The sequence below is a fragment of the Oryctolagus cuniculus genome, chromosome 16, assembly GCF_051225735.1.
Source record: "Oryctolagus cuniculus isolate XC-2025 breed Fujian yellow rabbit chromosome 16, ASM5122573v1, whole genome shotgun sequence".
NCBI classification, from domain to species: Eukaryota; Metazoa; Chordata; class Mammalia; order Lagomorpha; family Leporidae; genus Oryctolagus; species Oryctolagus cuniculus.
The window spans coordinates 19,157,395-19,182,712 of record NC_142882.1 but is presented as its reverse complement, the minus strand read 5'-3'; the positions used below and the strand labels follow the sequence as shown (position 1 = coordinate 19,182,712).

At 64.8% G+C, this 25,318-nt stretch overlaps 2 protein-coding genes across 5 annotated transcripts; both read left to right on the top strand.

Annotated features, from left to right (window-relative positions):
• Positions 1-1,169: 1,169 nt before the first annotated feature.
• On the top strand, positions 1,170-12,636 carry ECSIT (ECSIT signaling integrator). 4 transcript variants are annotated; one of them, XM_070059090.2, is made up of 9 exons: positions 1,170-1,254; positions 1,454-1,627; positions 9,364-9,479; positions 10,144-10,561; positions 10,765-10,988; positions 11,460-11,517; positions 11,623-11,771; positions 11,885-11,990; positions 12,327-12,636. In XM_070059090.2, the coding sequence occupies exons 3-9, from the start codon at positions 9,384-9,386 to the stop codon at positions 12,569-12,571; spliced, it is 1,296 nt and encodes a 431-aa protein (XP_069915191.2). In that variant the 5' UTR covers positions 1,170-1,254; positions 1,454-1,627; positions 9,364-9,383; the 3' UTR covers positions 12,572-12,636. The 4 variants fall into 4 exon arrangements, with proteins under 4 accessions (XP_069915191.2, XP_069915189.2, XP_002724302.3 ...); XM_070059088.2 differs by having other exon boundaries at positions 11,602-11,771; XM_002724256.6 differs by lacking the exon at positions 1,454-1,627.
• A 240-nt stretch (positions 12,637-12,876) lies between these two features.
• Positions 12,877-24,496, top strand: ZNF653 (zinc finger protein 653). Its single transcript, XM_051839998.3, has 9 exons — positions 12,877-13,271; positions 16,751-16,794; positions 17,494-17,709; positions 21,047-21,661; positions 21,762-21,933; positions 22,049-22,160; positions 22,954-23,068; positions 23,828-23,927; positions 24,029-24,496. Exons 1-9 carry the CDS (start codon positions 12,973-12,975, stop codon positions 24,204-24,206), a joined length of 1,851 nt encoding a protein of 616 aa, XP_051695958.3. The 5' UTR covers positions 12,877-12,972; the 3' UTR covers positions 24,207-24,496.
• The last annotated feature ends 822 nt before the right edge of the window (positions 24,497-25,318 follow it).

The window sequence follows — 25,318 nt, the reverse complement described above, 5'->3', positions numbered from 1 at the left end:
TCCAGCTCTCTGCTGTGGCCTGGGAAAGCAGTAGAGGATGGCCCCAGTGCTTGGGCCCTCGCACCCGCGTGGGAGACCTGGAAGAAGCTCCTGGCTCCTGGCTTCAGATCAGCTCAGCTCCAGCTATTACGGCCACTTGGGGAGTGAAGCAGTGGATGCAAGACCTCTCTCTCTCTCTCTCTCTCTCTGTAACTCTGACTTTCAAGGAAAAAAAAATAAAAAAGACAAATGAACAGCTTCCCACAACGGGTGGGATTTCTCTCTCTCAAACAAATATATAATTTCTTTTTGTGCAAAACAAAAATAAGAAGCGGGCAGAGGACCGAGTGAATGTGACTGCGGCCTCGTCCAGCTGCAGTCCACTTACCACAGGGCAGATAGCCAGAGGCATGAGCCCAAGTCTGTGAGCTGAATGGGGCAGGGGGCCTGCCCGTCCTCACTCTGAGTAGCTCTAACCAAGCCAGGGGGGTGCTGCGGCAGAGCCTCGAATCTACCTCTGCCTAGGCTGCCTCGGGGCTCCTGAGCTGGGCCAATCTCACGCAGAGAAGCTGCCCAAAGGGGTCCCCTGCCCCCCCCCCCACCCCGCGCAGCGCAGACCCAGGGTGGAGCATTGCAGAGAGGAGGCGGGACAAGTCAGGCCACGCCCCTTCCAGTGCCCCGCCCCCTGCACCTGGCGAAGCTGCCGAACACAGAGGCAGGCTGAGCCGCCCATTAGTCAGGACTCAGAACCACAGGGAGGAACAGCCGTGGCCATCGTGCCGTGGCCCCCGATTACGCCTGAGGCACCTGCTCTACCTGAGCGTCCAGCTCCTCCCTCTCGGTGTCATCATGACCTGAGACACGGGGGTAGGGGATAGGGGGCTGCACACCCAAGGAACCCACTCGCTGTGTGTCTCACAGACACACCCTCGCGGGCACGGCCTGCTCTGGCGGACCCTGAGGAGCACACAGCCAGCATCACTGCCCCTACGGTGACCGTTCACGTCACCCTTTCCCGGGTCGCCCAGACTTTCCGAGTCCCCAGGTCGCGGGAGCCTCTCGCCGTCTTAGGGGCGTGATCTCTCGCGTCATGGAGCGGGTGATTCTCCTTCCTATTGGTGCTTCTCCACATGTGGGCGGGACCTACAGAAACCCACGTTCGTGATTTGCTGTCTCGCAGGCGGCCCCGTGACCCGGAAGCTCTGTTAGCCAACATGGCGGCGCCCAGCGGCGAGACGGAGCCGGGCCGGCGTTCGCGGCCCGCAGCGTGAGTAGGTAGGTGGCGCGTGGGATTTGCTGGGTTCCAGGGTGTTCCACTTCGGGCCCGGCAGGGCGGGATGGCGAGCTCAGAAGGAGTCGGCGCTATAGAGCCAGGGCGCCATGACCTTTTGGGGTGGGGGGGGCGGGGACCTGACGGGAAAGGTTGTCTGCGAGGTGCCCCGCGGCCTGACGGTCCGAGTCTCCCGTTTTGTAGACCTCTCGTTTGCATAGAGACCTGAACGGCCAGAGGCGGCTCCCCGGAGGAGGGAGAAGCAAGTGCGGAGTCTCTGGGACTGGAGGACACTTGGCCTTGGTTCAGAAGCAACGTACCGGGGGCCTGCATGCGGGAAAAGCTGGCCTGGGACTCCCCCATCCCAGGTGGCCACGGGTGTGTGTCCTGGCTGCTCCACTTTTTTTTTTTTTTTTTTTAAGATTTATTTATTTATTTATTTGAAAGGCAGAATTACAGAGAAACAGAGAGAGGTCTTCCATCAGCTGGTTCACTCCCCAGTTGGCTGCATTGGCCAGAGCTGGGCTGATCTGGAGCCAGGAGCCTGGAGCTCCACCCGGGTCTCCCACGCCGGTGCAGAGGCCCAAGCACTTGGGCCATCCTCCGCTGCAGAGAGCTGGATCGCAAGTGGAGCAGCCGGGACTCGAACTGGGGCCCATATGGGATGCTGGCGCTGCAGGCCAGGGCTTTAACCCACTGCACCACAGTGCTGGGCCCTAATTTATACTAATGTATGGTGTTTTTGTTTTTGTTGGTGGTGGTGGTGGTTGGTTTTTTTTTTTTTTTTTTTTTTTTTTTTTTTTTTTTTTTAAGATTTAATTTGCAAGGCAGAGTGTCAGAGAGAGAAAAATCTTCCATCCACCAGTCACTCCCCACATGGGTGGCAGGAGCCAAGTACTTGGGCTGTCAGCTGGCGCCTCCCAGGTGCATGAACAGGGAGCTGGGTCTGATGTTCAGATTAGCCTGGACTCAGGCTGGCAATTTGATGATAGATGCTGCTGTCCCAAGCATTGGCTTAACCTGCGGTGCCACAGTGCCCCTAATGTGTGAGTGTGTGTGTTTTAAGATTTATTTGAAAGGCAGAGGCAGAGCGAGAGAGAGACAGAGAGAAAGAGAGAGAGAGAGAGAGAGGTCTTCCATCCGCTGGTTCACTCCTCACATGTCCGCAGCAGCTGGAGCTGAGCCAGTTTGAAGCCAGGAGCTTCTTCATGTCTCCCACGCAGGTGCAGGGGCCCAAGGACTTGGGCCATCTTCCACTGCTTTCCCAGGCCACAGCAGAGAACTGGATGGGAAGTGGAGCAGCTGGGACTTGAACCTGTGACCGCATGGGATGCCAGTGCTGCAGGCAGCGGCTTGAGCTGCTACGCCACAGTTCCGGCCCCAAAATGAATATTTTTAAAAGCCTCCTCCATGGGGAGAACTGGCGAGAAGCTCATAAGGGCAGGAGCTCATAGATTGTAGAGGGGGAAAAATGGGTGCCTTTGCAGCTGGTCACCCGGGTCGGTTGATGGATTGTGTGGGTAGGGGCAGGGCACTCTGAACTGACTCCTCAGCGTGTGCCCTGAGCCACTGGCAGTGGTGGTGCCCTTGGCTTGGAGCCAGAGGAACACGTTCGCGCTGGCGTGTCCGTTTGGAGCTAGTTCGAGGGTGAGACGGCCGGGTGCGTGCCAGAGGGGCGGGTCAGTGTGGGAGCTGTCGCCACGTGGCTGGGTCAGGGCCAGGATTTTGTGTTTCTGGTAACCCTGCCTCCCAGGGTTTTAACAGGAAGCTGGGATCGTGAGCAGAGCTGGGACGCAAGCCCACGCACTGGCTTATGGGATGGCAGTGTCCCAACCCAGGGCTTGCCTACCAGGCTGTGGAGTCAGGCTTCAACCCCAGCTGCATATTAGGGCCATTAGGGTGCTTTAAATGCTGCTGCCTGGGCAGCTATGGTGCTGCAGGTGTCGCTGCTGCCTTGGGGGCGCCAGCGTCCCACACGGGGGTGCCTGGCTCCAGTCCGGGCTGCTCTGCTTCTGGTCCCGCTTCCTGCTGGTTGTGCACATCCTGGGAGGGGGCAGAGAAGGGCTGAAGTACTTGAGTCCCTGCGATCCACGCCGGAGGCCCCGACACAGTTCTGAGCTCCTGGCTTTTGTAGGCATTTGGGGCAGTGAGAACCAGTGGATGCAAGAACGATCAATTGATCTCTCTCTCTCTCTCTCTCTCTCTCTCCCATTCTGCCTTTCAAGTACATAATTAAAAAAATAAAATCCTGATGCCTGGGCCCCCCTCCAGACAGTCTGCATATCTGAATGTGGCCCGGGTTTGGGGATTTTTCAGGGCTCCCAAAATGAGTCTAAAGGGAGCAGACTTTAAGAACCACTAGGGAAGACTTGTTTCTCTTCTATGGCATGAAGTGGTGTCCAGTTCAGAATTAAAAGTGAAGCCAGTTCAGGTCAGGGAAACGGAAACATAAACCCAGAGCTGTATCCAGGAATGGAGAGAGCAACACATTGAATGATACCTCAGGGTAGCAGGCAGGCAGATGCAGAGTGCGTGAGAGAGGGAGAGGGAGAGGGAGAGGGAGGGAGAACTTCCACCTTGAGAGGGGGAGGGGAGGGGGAGGGAGAATTTCCCCTGTTAGATCACTCTCCAAATGTCCTCGAGACCCAAGGGCCAGGCCAGGCCAAAGCACCCAGGCTGCCTTCTGCTGCTTTTCCAAGTCAGCAGGGAGCTGGACCGCAAGTGGAGCAGCCAGAGCCTGACCCAGCGCCCACACAGGCTGCAGCCGCCCCCGCTCTGCCACAGTGCCGCCCCCACGTAGACGTCAGAGAGGTGGAGCAGGAGTTAGAGGGGGCCTGGGCCAAGGTGGGAGCCACCAGAGAGGGCTTAAATGGTGACAGACAGGGTCTGGAAACTTCCCGGTTCATTCTGTGGAAGCCAGCGCTCGCTAGCCCGGTGGCCCGGCCACACAGACGCTGCGGGGAGACGCAGGCCCAGCCTGTGAGGGGCGCGGGTGCCAGCGTCGCACGACCACAGGGCATTTACGTTAGGGACGTAAGGTTAGGTTGACACCTGAAAACCAGCTCACAGGCTCCGCGTGCCAGCAGAGCGAGGGACAAAATGCAGTAGCCCTCCTGATGAAAGCACTCACCGGCAGGGGAGGGGTCTTCCCCAGCCCCAGGAGCCCCCGGCTGACGCCGGGCGCGCCCCTGAGGGCCCGGTGCTCCGGGGAGGCTGTGCTCAGCACCTCTGCTCCTCGTGGTGCTGGAGGCTGCAGAGAGGAAGAAGAAAGGGAAGGCGGGCAGACCACGAGGGGAGGAGGGCAGCCTCTGTGCAGTGCTGTGTCCCGTGTGGACAATCCCCGCAGGTCCACGGGAAACACGTTCACTAGCCAACACACTCAGCCCGCTTCCAGGACACAGCGTAGACTCAAATTCTGTCCACTAGCAGTGACCAATGCAAAGATAACATTAAGACAGTTCCATGTCTTATTGAAGAATAAAATAATTAAGACTAAATTATTTAGGGGTCGGCGCTGTGGCGTAGCGGGTAAGGTGCCGCCTGCAGTGCCGGCATCCCATATGGGTGTCGGTTCAAGTCCCGGCTGCTCCACTTCTGATCCAGCTCCCTGCTAACGCCCTAGGAAAGCAGTGGAAGATGGCCCAAGTCCTTGGGCCCCTGCACCCACGTGGGAAACTTGGAGAAACCTCCTACCTCCTGGCTTCGGATTGGTGCAGCTCCGGCCGTTGTGGCCATCTGGAGTGTGAACCATTGGATGGAAGACTTCTCTCTCTACCTCTGCCTCTCTGTAACTCTGCCTTTCAAATAAATAAATCTTAAAAAAAAAAAAAAAAAGACTAAAAGTTATTTAAGGACTTAAACATTGAAAATTAAAATCCACTGTTGAGATACAGAAGTCTTAAATAGACTGTGTTCATGGGTCACAGGATAGTACTGTCCAGATACCCGTAATCTCCACATTGAGCTAAAGTGTCCAGAGCTGGCATTTTTGCAGAAATTGACAGCTGATTATCAAGTTGATTTTTTTAAAAGACTTATTTATTTATTTATTTGAAAGGTAGAGTTACAGAGAGGGAGAAACGGAGACAAAGATCTTCCATCTGCTGGTTCACTCCCCAAATGCTGCAATGGCCAGGACTGGGCTGATCCAAAGCCAGGAGCCAGGAGCTTCTTCCTGGTCTCCCACATGGGTGCAGGGGCCCAAGCACTTGGGCCATCGTCCACTGCTTTCCCAGGCCACAGCAGAGAGCTGGATTGGAAGAGGAGCAGCCGGGACTTGAACCGGCACCCATATGGGATACCTGCTGGTGCCACAGGCAGAGGCTTAGCCTGCCGTCACCGGAGAAAAGGCTGGCGGCTGAGCCGAGAGGAGAGGCAGAGGACGCAGTGCCTCTGAGCCGCCGCCTGTTTGGACTCCCCAGGTGTGTAAGGGAGCCTGTTTACCCCCGAGTCCTAGGGGAGGGTTTGTTGGGTGAAAATGAGCAAATTCCTCCCCAGATTTGCTGGTGCTGGGTAGAGTAGAGGGGCTTCCCCTAGGGCGTCCAAGAAGGTTTTATTGCCCCGTGTTATCAGGTCCTGAGAGAGAATTCTGGGAGCTTTCCTGGGGGGAAGGGCTGGGACCACCTGGGAGGTTATCAGGGTCTGAGCCGGACATCGAAGTCCAAAATGCTGGGCTTCAGGCCTGTCTCACACACACACACACAGGCTACATCTCTGACTTCCTGCCTAACACTCCTCCAGCGCCACAGCGCCAGCCCTCAGGTTGATATTGAATTGTGCGGGGCCGGGAATAGCCAAAGCAACCATGAAGTAGAATGGAGTCTGAAGACTCAAAAGTGTCTGATGTCAAAGCCTACCACAGAGCTACAGTAATCAAAACAGGGCAGTCCTGGCCCAAGACTCGGCAGGAGAGAGCTGGGGGCGCAGAGGTCGTCTCTTAGATTTATACTCAGGGAGGGCGCCAAGGGTGAGGGCCGCTCGCCTCATAGGTCCAGCTACACCCTGCAGACACCCAGGCGACGTGAACCCTCCCCTCACACCGTACGTGGTATCCCAGCTAGATCACAGACGTAGGCGCAGGCGCAGGTGCTGTGAGTCTCAGGAGAAAATGTTAGGTCTGGGATAGCTCGGGGTTCTGGTCTTTGGTACCCCCAGAAAGGAGAGGCAGAAAAAGGAGACGGAGACCGACCTCAACAGAGACAGGTTGCTTTATTGGAAGCAAAGAGGTTGGCAACAGACTTCTTGTGAAGAGACAACACACTGGGCACATTTGGGACTCCAGTTTTACCCAGTTAAGAGGGAATTTGCCACGGGGTGGGGTGGGGGTGTAGAAGGCAGCTGGCAGAAGAGTAGGGGGCTCTTTGAAGTCCTGGCGCTGTGGTGTAGCGGTGAAGCCGCCTCCTGCAGAGCCAGCATCCCATATGGGTGCTGGTTTGAGTCCTGGCGGCTCCACTTCCCATCCAGCTCTCTGCTATGGCCTGGGAAAGCAGTGGAGGATGGCCCAAGTCCTTGGGCCTCTGCACCCACATGGGAGACCCAGAAGAAGCTCCTGGCTCCTGGCTTTGGGTCAGCGCAGTTGCAGCCAATTGGGGAGTGAAGCAGCGGACGGAAGGCCTCTCTCTCTCTCTCTCTCTCTCTCTCTCTCTCTCTCTCTCTCTCTGCCTCTCTGTATCTCTGCCTTTCAAATAAATAAATATTTTTAAAAAAAATGAAGTCTCTGGGAATTTCGCCCTTATCAGTTTCATAGCTGCCCTGTGCAGCTTATCTGTTTTTCCATTTGCATTGGGAGGAGTGGAGAAGTCTGGTCAGGCCTCCAGGATCTCAACAAAAGCTGGGGGGGTGGGGGGAAGTGCCACAAGTCCTTTAGAAAACAGCCGCAAGTCCTCGTGAGCATGGGCTGGGCAAAAACACAACCACTAGGGGAGTAAAGGCAAACTGGACACAGTGCGCATGATAACATCAGGGGGACAAAAGGCAACCCACAGAATGGAGAAACTAGTTGTGAGTCACAGGGCTTGGTACCCAGAATATAAAAGAATTCTTGTGTGTTTTTTTTAAACATGTATTTATTTATTCAAAAGGCAGAGTTACCAAGAGGTCTTCCATCTGCTGGTTCGCTCCCCAAATGGCTGTAAAGGCCAAGGCTGGGCCAGGCCAAAACCAGGAGCCAGGAGCTTCCTCCAGGTCTCTCGCGTGGGTGCAGGGGCCCAAGGACTCGGGCCATCTTCTGCTGCTTTCCCAGGCGCATTAGCAGGGAGCTGGATTGGAAGCGGAGCAGCCAGGATTCGAACCAGTGCCCATATGGGATGCCAGCATTGCAGGCGGCGGCTTAACCCGCTATGCCACAACACCAGACCTAAAAGAACTCTTAAAAAAGATAACTATCCCAGTTTTTTAAATGGACAAGGACTGAAGTAGACATTTCTCCTTCACACCGGTCAGCGAGTGCATGGAAGGACGCCCAGTCCATTCATTGGGAAAATACAAATCCAGAACACGAGGAGCCGCGTCCGGCCGAGCAGTGAGGAGGACGCGGGGAAACGGAGCCCGTGCGCCTCCTGGGAGGATTCTGGGCGCGTGTCACAGCCAGGCCGGAGTCTTGCCGTTCCACAGACGGTAGCGGTTCAGGGAGCCTGTGTCCTCCCGTCCGTCTCGGGAAAAGCAGGGTCTCGTGTTCGCACCGAAGCTCACACACGGACGTCCACGGACGTGCCAGCGGTACCCCCACTGCCTGCCAAGTGAGGAGGGGTAAGGGAAACGCAGTCACCAAGCGATGGCATCCTTCGAGCAGTTCAGAGGCACGAGGGCACCGTGGCCGTGGTTCAGAGGCCCTGCGACACCAGCATCCCGTCCAGGGGCGCCGGTTCGAGTCCTGCCTGTTCCTCTCGCGACCCGGCTTGTGAACGCGCCTGGGAAGACAGCAGAAGGCGGCCTGCGTAGCTGGGGCCCCGCCACCGACTGGGATATGGCTTCCTGGCTTCAGTTTTAGCCTGGCCTGGCCCTGGTCGTTGCAGGTATTTGAAGTCAGCCTGTGGATGGAAGATAGCTCCCGCTGTCTCTCTCTTGCTCTTCCTGTCAAATAATCATTTGTTTAAATCTTCCTTTCAAATAAACACTTTTTAAAAAATCACAAAGATCTTTGTTGGTTGTATAACGCCGACCACACGTGGCTCAGTAGATGAATCCTCCGCCTGCGGCGCCGGCATCCTATGTGGGCACTAGTTTGAGTCCCAGCTGCTCCTCTTCTGGTCCAGCTCTCTGCTGTGGCCCAGGAAGGCAGTGGAAGATGGCCCAAGTGCTTGGGCCCCTGCTCCTGCGTGGAAGACCCAGAAGCAGCTCCTGGCTCCTGGCTTCGGATCAGCACAGCTCCAGTCATTGCAGCCATTTCGGAGTGAACCAACGGACAGAAGACCTCTCTCTCTCTCTGCCTCTCCACTCACTGTCTATAGCTCTACCTCGCAAATGAATAAATAAAATCTTAAAAAAGAAAAAAGCCCCACAATTTTATTTGTTCTTTAAAGGGTGAGCTTTATAGTATATGAGTAAAACTTTTAAAACGGGGCCGGCACTGTGGCACAGCAGGCTAAGCCGTGGTCTGCAGCACCAGCCTCCCATCTGGGTGCTGGTTCAGGTCCCAGCTGCTCCACTTCCGATCCAGCTCTCTGCTGTGGCCTGGGAAAGCAGTGGAGGATGGGGCAAGCGCTTGGGCCCCTGCACCTGCGTGGGAGACCCGGATGGAGCTCCTGGCTGCTGGCTCCGGATCGGCCCAGCTCTGGTCATTGCTTCTATTAGGGGAGTGAACCAGCTGATGGAAGACCTCTCTCTCTAACTCTGCCTTTCAAATAAGTAAATAAATAAATCTTTAAAAAGAAGAATGATGTAGGGAGAGGGAGCAAATTCCTGAAGTTATTGAAGGGTTTGGCCCAGCAGCAGCCCCCCCCCCCCCCCCCCGCCATGGATTGCAAGGTCGCCTTCGTCTGCCGTGGGTGAGCAATCCTTGGGGCTGGAGGAAGTGGTGAGGGGGCCCGGGTTTGGCCACAGGGCCTGGGACGAGCCCTCGCACGCAGGGTCCCGTCTGCCCACCAGGCTGATGCTGTCTCTCGTTTCTCGACCAGGTCCTGTTAGGAGCAGAGGCATGAGCTGGGCCCAAGCCGCCCTGCTGGCCCGAGGCCTCTCCAGGGGCTGGGGAGGCCTGTGCGGGGCCGCCCTCAGGGGAGCCCCCTTCTCACAGGTAACACCAACCGGGCGTCTGGGGAGCGGAAGGAGCAAGGCCTGGCTCGGCTGGTCTGCGTCTCCCGCGGGGGTGGCGGGCACCCGGGTGCTTGGGCCGTCCTCCCTGCTGCCTCCCAGGGTGCGCATGCACATGGCACTGGCCTCACGCAGAGCTGCATCTGGAACCCAGGCTCCAACGGGGGAGCGGGCAGCGTATCTCATACTGAGGGCCCGGTGTGGGTCCAGCTTCCTACAAAGGGGCAGCCCGGGAGGTACCTGATGGAGTTCTTGGATCCCGGCGTCGCTCTGGCTGACCGCCCCGGGCTGCTTACAGGCAAACACAGGCGCCCCGAGCTCTCCTGGGTGTGCACACAGCCCCCGGCCAGGTCCGCGGCCCTTGCGCTGCCCCCGCCCCTTCCTTGCCTTTGGAAGATGTCCCTGGTGGGAGCCCACTGCAGTGGACCCCTTTGTAGCAGAGCTGCGTGGCCCAGATGTGCTTACAGCTGTCAGGGACGCGTGTGCGCTTATCCCCAGATGGCCGCCCCGGCATTGCCCTCCCCCAGCCCCACGCCAGCCCCCTTGGGTTGGTAACCACAGCACCGGCCTTCCGGGCGGGATACACCTGCCACCAACTCCCCAGCGGAAGCCGGCCTGCCAGGCTCCAACCCGCGTCCCTTCCCCAGGTCGCGGCCCTGGCCCTGCGGGGCCTCCACCGCAGCGCGGCGGCCTGCAGCTCCGACCTGTCGCTGGTCCCCAGCCCACCCGAGTCCCAACGCAGGCCCGTCAAGGTCCTGGAGCCCCACGAGGAGCTGTTCAAGCAGGCGCCGGGCGGGGAGCGCGACAAGGCCAGCTTCGTGCGGGCAGTGCAGTGCTTCGGGCAGCAGGATGTGCGCAGGCGCGGCCACGTGGACTTCATCTACCTGGCGCTGCGCAAGATGCGGGAGTTCGGCGTGCAGCGGGACCTGGCCGTCTACAACCTGCTGCTGGACGTCTTCCCCAAGGAGGTCTTCCGGCCGCGCAACGTCTTCCAGCGCATGTTCGTACACTACCCGCGGCAGCAGGAGTGCGGCGTCGCCGTGCTGGAGCAGATGGAGCAGCATGGTGAGGCGGCCGCCCCTGCCTCCCGGGGCCAGGCTCCCTGCCCGGGGTCTGCGCGCGGACCCCACAGCTCGCTCCCTGCCCGGGGTCTGCGCGCGGACCCCACAGCTCGCTCCCTGCCCGGGGTCTGCGCGCGGACCCCACAGCTCGCTCCCTGCCCGGGGTCTGCGCGCGGACCCCACAGCTCCCTCCCTTCCCCGGCGCAGGGGTGATGCCCGACACGCAGACGGAGTTCCTGCTCACGCAGATTTTCGGGCGCAGGAGCTACCCCATGCTGAAGCTGGTGCGCATGAAGCTGTGGCTCACCCGCTTCAAGAACGTCAACCCCTTCCCCGTGCCCCTCCACCTGCCCCCCGACCCCGTGGACCTGGCCAAGCTGGGCTTGCGGCACATGGAGCCCGACCTCAGCGCCAGGGTCACCGTCTACCAGGTACGCGCTCTGCCCCGCGCTGGGATTCGCCCCGCGTGCCTCCCGAGAGTGCTGGCGCGGCGAGCCCTCTGCCGCCTTCCCGCCACAGCTGCTTTGCTTTCGTCGGCGAGAGCCAGAGGCACCCGTGGATTCGCCCCCCAGATGCCCACCACAGCTGGGGCTGGGCCAGGCCGAAGCCCCCAGCACTTGCCCCGTCCCCTGCCGCCTTCGAGGGTCTGGGGCTGGAACCCCGGCACTCCGATTAGGGGTGCAGGTCTCCCAGCCCCGGCACCAGCCAGCCACCCTTCAGTCTAGCTGTGGGCTGCTGGTATTGCCACTGGATAGAAGGGGGGCGGGTTTGAGAGACGTGGAGGAGGCAGGCCCAGGGCGCGGGTTCTGCACTTGCTGGGACACCCCCACCCCCGCCCCCGTCTCCAGCTTCTCTGCAGGGGTTGTGGGCTCAGGAGCTTCCTCCCCAACCCTTCCTTGCAGATGTCTTTGCCCAGCGACCCAGCAAGCCCCGAGGAGCCCGCCCAGCCCCACATTGTGGGTAAGGCTCTGACCTGGTTCCCCCTGGGCCTGCTGGGCGGTGGGCTCCGCGGGCCCTTGGGCAGAGCCCCTGAGCCAACACCAGGCACTCCTGTCTCCTCCGCAGGAATCCAGAGCCCCGATCAGCAGGCCGCCCTGGCCCGCCACAACCCAGCCCGGCCCATCTTCGTGGAGGGCCCCTTCTCCCTGTGGCTGCGGGACAAGTGTGTCTACTACCACATCCTCAGGGCTGACTTGCTGCCCCCCGAGGAGAGGGTGAGGTCCCGAGCCTGCCAGCCTGGGCTCCCTGGGGCTCGTGGGAGGCACTGGGAGGCGGGGGCTGCAGGGCGCGGCCTCTGAGGCTGCCCGCACCTTACTCCCTGGGGTAGGACGTGGAGGAGGTGCCGGAGGAGTGGAGTCTCTTCTACCCAATGCAGCTGGACCTGGAGTACGCCAGGAGTGCCTGGGACGACTCTGAGTTTGACATCAACGAAGGTAACACCGGGACTCCAGCCGCCCCTCGGGCAGCTTCCTGAGCCCAGGAGCCCTCTCCCCTTCCTTCCCACATCCGTGGAGCCCCTCTGTGCGGGCCTGGTAACCCCGGAAAACAGGCAGGCTGCACTCCGGGGGCCCGGGAGAGCAGGCAGCCGGCCTCCAGTGGGGCTCAGGGGGACTCCCCGGCCAGGGCTGGGAGGCCCAGGAGGTGATGCCCGGGGGTGCTTTGCAAAGGTCGGGGGGCAGAGGACCTTAAAGGGTCATGGGCGCAGGGCAGCCGCCGCCGCCGCCGCCGCCGCCGCCGCCCTAGCTCTGAGCGCGCCTCTCTCCCAACAGTGGAGGAAGGCCCCATCTTCGCCATGTGCATAGCGGGCGCGCACGACCAGGCGACACTGGCCAAGTGGATCCAGGGTCTGCAGGAGACCAACCCAGCGCTGGCCCGGATCCCCGTGGTGTTCCGCCTGGCAGGGTCCGCCGGGGAGCTCCTGACGTCCTCGGGAATGGAGGAGCCGCCCCCGCCGCGCCCCGAGTCCCAGGAGGAAGAGGAGGTCCCGCAGCGACAGCAGCAGGGCCAGGGCTGAGCTGGCTGTGGACTGGTGTGATGAGCTCGGCGTGCACAGCGAATAAACCTCTCCGGTCCGGGCCACCCTCCCTCCTCTCTCCCGCGGCTTCCCCTCCCCGGGTAGCCACTGATGGGGCGGCGAGCCCCAAGGGTCTGTGGGCCCAGGGACCTCGGGCTGGCCCTTCTCGGGGCTGGCCAAGACCCTCAGTCAGCTTCGCTAAGCGAGGTTAAGAAGCTTAACAGAAGAAGCCGGTAGAAAGGGGAGAGTGGGTTGGGCGCATGCGCAGGTTCCGCTCTCGGTCTCCTTTTGGCGCCGCGGGGCAGTGAGTCCGTGAGAAATATCCCGGCGGCGCGGAACATGCGCGCCACTTCCGGCCGGGCTCCTAACAACGGGGGAGGCTGGTAACCAGGGTGGGGGGGATGGCGGAGCGGGCGCCGGAGCCCGAGGCGGAGGCGGAGGCTGAGGCGGGCGCAGGCGGGGAGGCGGCGGCCGAGGAGGGCGCGGCGGGCCGCAAGGCGCGGGGCCGGCCGCGGCTCACGGAGTCGGACCGGGCCCGGCGGCGGCTCGAGTCCCGGAAGAAGTACGACGTGCGGCGCGTGTACCTGGGCGAGGCGCACGGGCCCTGGGTGGACCTGCGGCGCCGCAGCGGCTGGAGCGACGCCAAGCTCGCCGCCTACCTCATCTCGCTGGAGCGCGGCCAGCGTAGCGGCCGCCACGGGTGAGGGGGCCCGGCCCGAGGGAGGGAGGGAGGGAGCGAGGGAGGAGACGCCCCCAGCCCCGCCGCCCGGCCCCGCCCCCTCCGGCCCGAGGCCCCGCCCCCGCACCTGTGAGCCCCGCCCAGGGGCCCCGCTGCCGGCCCGGGTCTGGGGCTGCGGGGCCGGGGACGCGCCTGGCCCGAGGCCACGCCTCCTGCCGCTCCGACCGCCCAATCCCAGCGTGCGCCCGGGCTCTCGGCCCCGCCCCCGTGGGCTCTGGCTGCCCAATCCTGGGGCTGGCCCGGCCTCCAGGCGTTCTAGTTACCCAATCCCCGGAGGGGCGGCCCCGCCCCCTGGCCTCAGTCGCCTGCGTACCTGCCGGACCCTAGCGTCTCACCGGTGTGTCCGTCGAAGCCCCCACGTCTGGCCTGGGACTTTGGACACTGGGGGGGCCACCGAGCCGCGCCCCGGCAGGGGCTGCTGCGTGTGGCTGTACCCCGCCATCCCGGCGGCACGCACCGCTCGCGGCTTGGGCCGCAGTCCCCTGGCCTCCTGGCCCCTGGGGAGGCTGTCCTGGGAACAGCAGGTCACGGAGCGGCCGGAGGCCTTCGCAAAGGGTGGGGTAGCGTTGGTGGAGTTTCCCTTCCCCGCCGTAGCTGTGGCGATGAGGGGAGTTAAGGACGGTGCCTGGGGAGCCCCCACTTAGCGGTCGCTGATGGACAGGTCTTCCCCTCTTGCAGGCAGGTGCTGCTTGGAAGTCCTTGGTCTGGCCTGAGGGTCCAGCCACAGCCAGATCTCCCTGGGTTACAGCCGCCCCCTCGCTGGGAGGGCCAGCCTGGCGCTCTCGTGGGCAGCGGGGATGGCTTGGGCAGAGCCGTGTCTATGGCAGACAAGAAACAGGAGTAACTGAGCCAGCACGGCGGGGAGCAAAGGAGAAGCTCACTGTTTAGGGAGAGCGGGGTCAGCAGTGAGTTTAGACAGGGCTGCAGCGTGGGCCACGGCGCCGAGACCCCCAGGAGGCCAAGGAAGCTGCGCACATCTACGGGGTAGGGGAGGACAGCCCGTGCAAAGGCCCTGAGGCAGCACCCTGGTGGGCACCAGGGGCGGCCTGCGTGCCTGGGTGCAATGAGTGAGGGCGGAGGGTGGGAGACTCGGGCACTGCCGCCTGGCGAGGTGGGGGCCCCGGCAGGAATGCTCGTTTTTCTTCAGTGCAGGATTTTGAACATAGGAGTGGTTTGCGCTTTTATTTATTTGTTTGAAGAAAGAGAGAGGTCTTCCATACACTGGTTTACTCCCCCAGATGCCTTGCGCGCCAGGGCTAGGCTAGGCTGAGGCAAATTCGGGGCTCTCACGTGGTCGGCAGGGACCCCACTGTAGGAGCCGTCACCTGCTGCCTCCCAGCGTGCACGCGGGCACAAGGCTGGAGTCAGGAGTGGAGCCGGGACTTGAACCCAAGCACTCCAGTGTGGGACGCATTGCCATTGCCCTGCAGACGCCCACTCGCGGGCGGGCTCATATGTCCACGGCAGCAGGAGGTGTGGGCGGGGTGTGATTCAAACACGGCTGCCCAGGGCTCGCTACCCATCAGGGCTGGTGACGGCCGCGGGGACTCGCTCGCCCTGCTCTCTGGTTCTCTGTGTGTGTCTGAATATTTGGCCACAGTTAAAACCGCGAACAACAAAGAGGAACATTGAGGGTCATACTCACCTGTGCACTGAGACGAGGGTGGGGCTGGCAGACCAGGAAGGCTGTCATGGTCCCACACTGCAGATGGGGACACTGAGGCACGGGGCGGTGTGGTCATGTGTCCGCGGTCACGGAGCCTGCTGCCGTGGCACCGGAGAGGAAGAGCCAGGCTGGGTGACAGGAGGGACAGGGAGGCAGAGCAGGGTAGGTGCAGGTGGCGCTGGGTGGCCAACGAAGGGTCAGGCGCCCCTCCCCCCCGCCCAGCAGATCCTGCAGCTGTGTTGAGGCAGGAGGTCAGGCAGTGCCCCCAGCCTGGTCCTAGGCTCGCCTGGGCCTTGCCTGCCTCAGACACGAGGTCGGGGCGCTGGGCGTGGGGCAGGGCGGCCCCAGAGCGCAGGTGTTTGGCTGGGCCCGGCTGGCCTGCAGGCGCTTAGGGTCTGACGGGCAGGACCTGGGGCGGGGCTTGCTGGGGTGGGGGCCGCGCAGGAGCTGAGGCGGCTCTGTGGGCTTCCTCTTCCTGGGGAGCACAGGACCCGAAACCCACACGCGGCTCTCGTCTCGCGAGTCTGGTCAGGAGCCCAGCACGTTCTCCCGCCGGGTCCTCCCTCAGGGCCCCGTGGGGCTGAGACCACAGCACTGGCCAACGGTAGAGCCCAGGGCCAGGACTGCCCAACCCTAGAGGCTGCTCTGTGTCCCTGCCTCGTGGGCCAGGCCCCCGCCCTTCAGCTCCCCACTGCCTGTTTGAAAGGCAGAGAGGGAGGTGGAGGTCTGCCTTCGGCTGACTTACTCCTCAGATGGCTGTAATTTGCCAGGTTGGAGCCCGGAGCCCGGAGCTCCATCCCGGCCTCCATGGGCGTGGCAGGGGCCCGAACCCTTGGACCATCTGTCACTGCCTTCCCAGGCGCATCAGCAGGGAGCCGGATAGGAAGTGGAGCAGCCGGGATTCAGATGGCCACGTCACAGGCGGCGGCTTGACCCACTGCGGCACGGCCGCGGCCACGGCCACGGCCACGCGCTGGCTCCCCACAGCTGTTCTAAAGAGCCCCTGCTGGGACCAGGCTGTGCTTGATGCAGTGGGAGCCAAACGATTCCTGGTCATCCCTCTGTGTCCTCGGGGGTCTGCGGCTCCCCGGGTCCTTGTATGGAACAGTAGCGTTTGCATGGAGCCCACCTCTGCCCCGTCAGGGTCAGGGCAGTGTGCGTGGCTGCCGCGCTCTGCCGCCTGGGGAGTCATCTCAAGAACACGAGGTTTGTGCATGGTCACTAACAGATGCAGGGTTTTGGTTTGTTTTTTTTTTTTTTTAACATCCGTGGCCTGTGATTGGTTGGACCCACAGGTGCAGATAGGAGCATCGCCGGGGCATAGTAGGTGTAGGGGCCGTCTTGGAATTCCACCTGCCACCCTGGCTTTCCATACCCTCTCTTTTAAATTTGTAAGTTAAGAATTTGGTCCATTCTCCACACGTGCCAGGGCTAAGCCAGGAGCTGCACCTGGGCCTCCCAGGTGGGAAGCAGGGACCCTCACTGCTGCCGCCCAGGGTGAGCGGGGAGCTGGAACCCGGGCCCCCCGAGGTGGGATGTGGGCGCCCGAGCAGCCCCATGCCCACCCCAGCCCCCCTTTCCTGCCGTCTCCAGTCGCCGACCGCGGGGACCCAGGGCATGCGGTGTCACCTGCTCTGCGAGACAGATGGGTGACGCCCTGGTGTCAGTGCTGCTGCTACTGCTGCTGGGGGGGGGGACAGGCAAGCGGGCGCTCAGACCCCTCCCAGAGCAGAGCAAGCCCTCCCTCCGCCCTCACCGCCTCTCTCTGTTGCAGGAAGCCTTGGGAGCAAGTCCCCAAAAAGCCAAAGCGGAAGAAAAGTGAGTGGAGCTGCAGCCCCGGGGGAGGTGGGGGGGGCGAGGGAGGAAGCTACCAGCTGGAAGCAGGCCGGCCTCACCACGCCCACCCCTCTGCAGCCCCTGCTCTGCCAGGCCCCCTGGCAGCACGAGGGACACAGGGGCACAGTGGGCAGGACATCCCTGCTCCTGGGGAGCCGCCGGGACCAAATAACCACAGGTGGTGTCCAGGCGCTGCTGGGGAATGAGGACAGCAGCAGTGCCCGGGGGACAGGTGGCCCCTGGGGGAGGGCTCCTGGGCGGGGAGGCCTGGGTGAAGGGGAGGGAGCGGGGGCAGAGCCTGTGCAAAGGCCCTGCGGCAAGCCCCCCCCCCTTGCTTGAGGAAGGTGAGCCATGAGGCCACGTGGCCGGAGGCAAGAGACGGAGAGTGGGAGGAGGCGGTGCGAGAGCCTTGTGGGCCGCGAGCCGGGTGGGTCCCGAGCCCGGGAGGAAGAGGACCTGCCTCTGGGTCACACGGGCAGCTGCAGGGGACAGACAGGGCTAGGGGCTGAGGGCTGCAGCCAGGTGGCTGGTCGGGGCCAGGGGTGAGAATGACAGTAGCAAGCCTGCTCCCCTGCGAGGCACCGGCTCCGAGCCCCCCCCCAGCCTCAGTTTCCCCCCCTGTAAAGTGGGCGCAGGCCCGGCTCAGCGGCTGCCCCACCTCACCCCGCCCCGTGTCCACAGGGCGGCGCCGCAACGTGAACTGCCTGAAGAACGTGGTGATCTGGTACGAGGACCACAAGCACCGCTGCCCCTACGAGCCGCACCTGGCCGAGCTGGACCCCACCTTCGGCCTGTACACCACGGCCGTGTGGCAGTGCGAGGCCGGCCACCGCTACTTCCAGGACTTGCACTCGCCCCTGAAGCCGCTCAGCGACTCGGAGCCCGACAGCGACAAAGGTGGGCGTCCACGTGAGGGGCGGGGGAGGCGGCGGCCAGGGGCCCTGCGGGGGCCGAAGGTGGGCGGGCGGGCGGCCAGGGCTGAGCCCGTGCTGGCAGGCCGCGCAGAGCAGGTGGCGTCCCGGCTGGTGGGGCCGGCAGGGCTGAGAGGCGGTCCAGGTGGGGCCCTCGCCCACGGCCACCCCGCGGCGCCTCGGCTCGTCTCTCCTGCTCGCCGCTGCCCGCTCCGTGTGCCCCGCTGCAGACCCTGCCCGCGGTCACGCTGACCCCCCGCCCGCCCCCACAGCCTTGTCATAGCCCAGTTGGTTGCTGAGGAACCCGGGGCCCCACGAGGACCGTGCAGCCCGGCTGGTGACGAGGCCGGCTGGCCGGCTGGTGGCGGCACCCTGAGGAGCCCCCGCGGCCCAGCTTTGGCTGCCAGATCCGGGCCCTCAGGAGTGAGCACCGTGATCCGCTAGCCGGGCCTGCCAGCCCTGCCCCCCAGCCACACCCCTTGCCAGCCAGGGGACCTCTGCCAGGCCGTGCGAGCCGGGGGTGCATGGCTGTTTCTGTCCCTCTTGTTGGTGCCAGGGGAGCAGTCCAGTGTCAGCTGCAGGGGCGGCCCCCCGCCCAGCCCCAACTCACTCGGTGCCCTCCCCCCTCCCGGGGGCCCCAGGGGGTTCCGCCACCTTCCTGGGGGCTCTGGGGGTTCAGCCACCTCCCTGGGGGCTCTGGGGGCTCCGCCACCTCTGCAGATTGCAGGACTCTTGTTATCCTCATCCCTCTGCCCCCCCCCCCCCCGCCCTCCAGGCCCTCAGGAGTGGGCCTGGTTTAGGGCTGGGGCATCTCTGGCCTGAGGGGCATCACCATAGTAGTGCCCCCCTGCACCCCCTACTGTGTGAACGCTGCCCGTGTATTTACCCGTTAAATGCCCACAGCACCCCCGAGGCAGCGGTGGCAGGGACAGGGGAGGGAGGGAGAGAATCTTCCATGCACTGATTGACTCCCCACGTGGCCCCAGCAAGCAGGGCTGGCCAGGCTGAAGCCTCGAGCCAGGAGCTCCGTCCAGGTCTCGCACACGGGTGGCAGGGGCCTGAGTACTTGGGCCTTCCCCTGCCGCCTCTCCGGGCGCATTAGCAGGAAGCTGGATCAGAAGCGGAGGCGCCAGGACGCCAGTGGCGCTCTGCCGGGGGCCACAGGTGCCCCAGCCGTAGGCCGCGCGTGCTGCATCCCGACGCCCCGCACCTGCAGGGCACTGGGCCGCCAGCTGCTCGCTGACTCCCACAGGCGCTCACCGAGGCCCCCATTTGTGGAGCAGTTAACAGGGTGAGAGGTGCAGCGCGAGCACACTGCGGGGAGGGGCCCAGAGGGAGCAAGCCGGGCTGGGGGCGGGGGCGCGATCGAGGGAAGAAGGTTCAGACAGCGCATCGCAGGTGCAGAGGTCCAGAGGCAGGAGCCTGCCGGTGTCTCTGAGCAGGAAGGAGGTGAGGCAGGTAGGGACAGCCGGCCGGGGCAGGTGAGATGGGGCGTGGCCATGGTGGGAGGGACAGTGGCCGAGGGCGTGGCGGCTGCTGAGCTCGCTCAGCCCGGCTCTCAAGACCTGACGGTGGTCTGGTTCCTGCAGACACAAAATCCCGCGTGCCCGACCCGCAAGCCGCCTTGCATCCGGAGACCCAGGTTCCTTCCTTCCTGTGGCTCCGGCTGCTCCTGGGTCCTCCCTGGCTGGCGGCAGGGACACGCCCACTCACGGCTCATTGGCTGGGTCCCAGCCCCAAGGCCACACCTCCCCGCAGGGACTGCTGGGGAGTGTAGTCCGTCTGGGTGCCGGCAGGAAGCAATAGGTTTGGGGAGCAGCTGGCCTCTTTGGCAGGAAGTGATGAGACCCAGGGGAAGGGACGGCCCAGGTCTCGCAGGGGCCCTCGGGCCGTGACCCGCGTCTGCAGGGGAGCCGGGGGAGCGGTTGCTCCGCGGCTGCATGTATTTCGGCTGCAGCGCCAGCAGGTTTTGCTGACAGATTGGGAGTGGGTGTTTGACAGACAGAGTCCAGGACAGCCCCGGGCTTTGACCCAAGCCACCGGAAGGTCAGAGCTGCCGTCTGCCCAGACGGGGCCGCCCATGAGGGGCGCCGAAAGGAAGACCCAGAGCCCACCGGGAGCAGTGGAGGAGGCCCAGGGCCTCGTGGCAGGTGCGGGCAGGAGCTGCGCACAGGCAGTCTCCCGGCAGGGGCGCAATAAAAACCCGCCAGGCGGCCCCTTGTCTGCGGTTCCAGGTCCTCAGAGGCAGCCGGCCGCGGCTAGGAAGGATCGGAGAAGACGCGTGCGTTCGCGCTGAGCCGGGATGTGCTTCGTGGTTGTTACCTAACCGGCGCTGAGCCGGGATGTGCTTCGTGGTTGTTACCTAACCGGCGCGGCGGCGCACTGTCTCCCCAGCCTTTATGTTGCCTTGGGCCCAGAGGTGACTGGGGGCGCCCGGGAGGCCCGAGGCAGGGAACGCGCAGACACCCAGGGTTCAGAGGCGGGGCCTGCACCTGCGTGGACGTCAGTGTCCACGGGCTACTCAGGACCCAACCTCCCCAGGGTAAGAGGACTGTACGTTTGTCCCTGGTTCCTGGCATGGAGCCCCAAACCCTTGGAACGTCCCGAGTGCCAGGAGGGGTCTTTGCTGTTCGTGAGGAGCCCCTTTCCCAGGGAGGCCCCTTGGGACACCCCTGACTCTGTGCCAATGAGCGCCAGGCTGGGAGTGCCCGGCCCCGCCCCCGCTCCAGGGCCTGGACAGTGGCCCGAGACCAGGGCACAGGAACTTTTGAGCCGTGGGGTTCAGAGGGTTCCGGGCTGGTGGAAGCCCCTGGTGGTGCGGGGAGGGGCGCCCCCGCGTGGGCTCGGAAGCTCCGTGGCTGCCGCTGGGCGGAACTCGTTACAGCGGCGCTGTGACCGGACAGGGCGCACCTGCGAGTTCTCTGAGGAAGGGGTCCGGGAGCCCCCACCTTCTGTCCCGTCCAGGACTTGCAGCTGCTGCCTGGGGAGGGGGGCGTCCTGCGCACCCAAGCCCTCCATGAGTGGGCTCTGATGCTAGCTCCGTCGAGACGGCGTCCAGGGGGAGCTGGTGGATCGACAGGGACTGGATCTTGTGGGGCGGAGACTCAGAGGAGCCTCGCAGGCCTGCGAGAGCCATGGAGTCCTGGCAGGAGCTCCAGGGGGCGCCCAGGAGCCGCAGGGAGGGCCCAGCGTGGGACTGAGAAGTGACTGCGGCTTTGGGCGGTGAAGGGGTCGCAGTGCCCAGCCCCCCGGCCAGCCCTCAGCCAGTAGCGGCGGCGGCCCAGGCCACCGTCCTCACCGCCCTTTCTCGGCTCTCTCCACAGTGGGCAATGGCCTTGCGGCCGGCAGCTCCGACTCCTCTGGCTCCGGCTCCGGCTCCGACTCGGAGGAGCCCCTGGAGGGCCAGCCGGCCAAGGCCTCGGTGGCGGCGGCGGCGGCGGTCACCCCCACCAGTCCGGTGGGCAGCAGCGGGCTCATCACTCAGGAGGGCGTGCACATCCCCTTCGACGTCCACCACGTGGAGAGCCTGGCCGAGCAGGGCGCCCCGCTGTGCCCCAACCCGGCAGGCAGCGGGCCCGAAGCCCTGGAGACAGTGGTGTGCGTGCCGGTGCCCGTGCAGGTGGGCGCGGGCCCGGGCGCCCTGTTCGAGAACGTTTCCCAGGAGGCGCTGGGTGAGGTGGTGGCCAGCTGTCCCGTGCCCGGCATGGTGCCTGGGTCACAGGTGATCATCATCGCGGGCCCCGGCTACGATACCCTCACGGCCGAGGGCATCCACCTGAACATGGCGGCCGGCAGCGGTGCCCCCGGCGGCGGCCTGGGCGAGGAGGTGCCCTGCGCCATCATGGAGGGCGTGGCGGCCTACACGCAGACGGAGCCCGAGGGCAGCCAGCCGGGCGCCATGGACGCTGCGGCCGTAGCCGACATCGAGACCAAGAAAGGTCTGGGGGGGCGGGGCGCCGCGGCGGCCTCTGGCGGGGGGAGGGGGGGCGGGGCGAGTAGTGGCCCTGGGTGGACGCCCGGTCTGTGTGCGCCCCATAGAGAAGGAGGACCTGTACGTGCTCAAGAAGGAGGAGCAGCCGGCCCTGGCGCTGGCCGAGCTGGCGGCCACCGTGCCCGAGAGCGCGCAGCCCGAGGCTGAGGCGGACGGCGAGGAGCTGGAGGGCGGAGCCATGTCAGCCATCATCTACGAGATCCCCAAGGAGCCCGAGAAGTGGGTGCTGTGCGGGTGCGGGGTGGGCCCGGGTGGAGGGGGGCCCACAGCCGCCTGGTACGTGGGAGCCCTGACGCCGGGGTCGCGTCTCCCCCACCCCCACCCCCGCCCCCAGGAGGCGGCGCAGCAAGCGGGCGCGGGTGACGGACGCCGACGGCCTGCTGGAGATGTTCCACTGTCCCTACGAGGGCTGCAGCCAGGTGTACGTGGCCCTCAGCAGCTTCCAGGTGAGGCCACCCGCTGCAGCCCGAGGCTCGCGGAGAGGCGCCCCGGCCGTGCCCACCCGGGGCCAGATGTCACCTGCCGCCTTCCCTGCTGCCCCCGGGGCCCCTTCCCCCCTTCCCATACTGCCCTCGGGGCCCCTGTCCTGCCGCCACAACCAGCCAGGGGCGCTTCCCACACAGCCTAGGTGGAGCTGCCCCGCCCCTCCCGGTGGCTCCCACAGGCTCCCTCTCCCTGGGCGCTTCGGGCGCAGCTGCACCAGGAGGCCCATCCCAGCCTCCCAGGGCCGCTCCAGCCCGTGCAGAGCTCACGGCCCAGGACGGACACAGGGTCTTGTCACAGCTGCGCACCTGCCACCGCAGGCGGCACCAGCAGGGCTTTGCGTCTGAGCCCCTGCTGTGTGTCCAGCTGCTCCACTGAGTGGAGGAATGGAAAGGAAAGCAATGGACAAGTCAGGAATTCCAGGCCAGTGGCATCTGTGAGACCCTGGCCGGCCACTGGGCCCAGCCCTGCCACTGCCCGTCTGTGAGACTCTGGCCGGTCACTGGGCCTGCTTCCCTATCCACAGACATGGCGCATAGTGGGCTCTGGGAGGGTGGAGGCCCCGGCACGGGTCTGGCTCATAGTAGGTGTTCAGCAAAGCCCTTCGGCCCGAGCGCTGCCTCTGGGAGTCGCTGAGCTGCGCGAGGGCACCTCCAGCCCAGCCAATCCCCGGTCTCCCAGCTACGCTCACCTGGCCCCGCCTTCGGGAGCCCCTGGGGTGGACCCACAGTGCCCACTGCCGCCCCTCTCCCCCAGAACCACGTGAACCTCGTGCACCGGAAGGGGAAGACCAAAGTGTGCCCTCACCCTGGCTGCGGGAAGAAGTTCTACCTGTCCAACCACCTGCGGCGACACATGATCATCCACTCAGGTTCGGCTCCGTGCTCGCTGCCCTCGGTGGAGCCAGGAGCTCCATCCGGGTCTCCCACGCGGGGGTAGGGCCCAAGCACTAGGACCATCCTTCACTGCCTTCCCAGGCCACAGCAGAGAGCTGGATGGGAAGTGGAGCAGCCGGTCCATGTGCCGCAGGCGGGGAGGCTCAGCCTATGACATCACAGCGCCGGCCCCTCAGTGACGTAGACGTCAAGTGTAGGGGTGGGTGCTGAGGCACAGTGAGGAAGGCGCCGCTTGGGACAGCCACACCCCACATCGGAGTGTCTGGGATTAAGTCCCACCTCCACTTCCTAGCCAGCTCCCTGCGCATGCGCACCTTGGAGGCAGCCGGTGATCGACGGCTCGAGTCCTGGGGCCCCTGCGCCCTCGTGGGAGACCCACATGGCGCTCCTGGCCCAGCCCTGGCTCTTGTGGGCACCCCAGGCACTCGGGAAGTGAACCCGCGGGTGGGAGATGGCTGTGTGTGTCTGCCCTTCCAATAGATGAATCTTAAAAGTCCCGAGGCGCCGGCCAGGGCTGGCATCTCCGCCCTCCGGCCACGGGCAGGTCCCACGCTGGTTCCAGGGAGAGCAGGGCCAGGGAGGCACCTCCGGGTGAGCGCGCTTCCAGCGGATTTATTTTATCTGTTTGGAAGGCGGAGGTTCCCTTCCCGAAAGCCCACAAGAGCCTGGCCTGGCCGGGGCTGGGCGGGGCCGCAGCGCCCTCAGCCCCGCGTCGCCGCCCCCCCCCCCCCCAGGTGTCCGGGAGTTCACCTGCGAGACCTGTGGCAAGTCCTTCAAGAGGAAGAACCACCTGGAGGTGCACCGGCGCACGCACACCGGCGAGACGCCCCTACAGTGAGTGCCCGGCCGCCCCGAGCTCCGCGCGCGCCCGTCCGCGCCCCCACCCCCGCCTGCGCCCGCGCCCAGCCCCCACCGCTCTGCCGCCGCCCCCGCAGGTGCGAGATCTGCGGCTACCAGTGCCGGCAGCGCGCGTCGCTCAACTGGCACATGAAGAAGCACACGGGCGAGGTGCAGTACAACTTCACGTGCGAGCGCTGCGGCAAGCGCTTCGAGAAGCTGGACAGCGTCAAGTTCCACACGCTCAAAAGCCACCCGGACCACAGGCCCACCTGACCCGCGCGCGCCGCCCGCCCACCCCTATTTATTCGTTCGGACACCACGCCCGCCCGGGCCTGCCCTGCCGGAGCCCAGGGCAGCAGCCGCGGGGGCCGCCCGGAACCGCGGGCCGGAAGGAGGCGCCCCCGCCGCGCCGCAGGGCTGGGACCCCCACCCCCACCCCGGGAAGGTCCTCCCACCTCGCCCGGTCGCGTCCCCGGCTCCAGAGCTGGCGCCAGGAGCCGAGCTGCTGGAACTGTGTCAAGAGCAGAGGGAGAGATTAAAGTGCGAGAAAGGAGGTGCCCCTCCCCTAGGCCTGGCTGATTGGAGGGGCTGGGGGCCCCACCTACCTGTTCCCGCCCTGCGCCTGCGCCTGCACCTGCTCGGCACCTGGGCTTGGCCGCACGGAACACGCCCCGCTCCCGCCCGCTCCAGGTGGGGAGCCCACGAGGCCACCAGGCGTCTCCCAGGAGCCCGTGTCCACCCCTGATCCCGCAGACCCCGCGTCCGCCCCGGAGGAGCGGGGGAGATGTTGAGGAAGCCCTTAGCTGGGGGCGCCGTGCAGGGCAGGGGTCTCAGGGAGGTGGCCTTCACGCAAAGGCCAGGGTGACCCAGAGGCTCGGCCCCCGGAGGCAGCTTTGCGGGGTGGATCTCGGGCCGAGGTGGAAGCTGTGGAAGCGGCTCAGCGTGTTCCCGGAACGGGAGGCGAGGGGGAGGCGGGAGCTGGCCCCATTCCCCGGAGGAGCATGCTGAGGCTGCCGCCTCCCGCGAGCCGTCAGGGACAAGGGCGGGGAGGGGCTCGAGGCCGCCAGGGGGCGCACGAGCCGCGTGGGCCCTGGTGGCCGCAGCCGCGAGCCCGGGCACGTGCCCAAGGCAGCCCCGCGGCGCCACGCGCGGAATGGCCCCGCCGGCCCCGCCTCGGTTTCCGCCGGGGACCCGGGCTGAGTCCGCGGGGAGCGGAAGGCGCGGCCCCCAGCCCCGGGCCGTTCCCATGGGAACCGCGGCGGGGGTCTGCGGGTCCGGAAGGAGCTCCGCTCCCGGCACAGCTCTCCCTCCGCGACCGGAGCCCGGAGGAACACGGCGCGGGGGTCCTCTCGCGGTCCCCCCGCCGCGAGCCCGAGAGGGGCCAC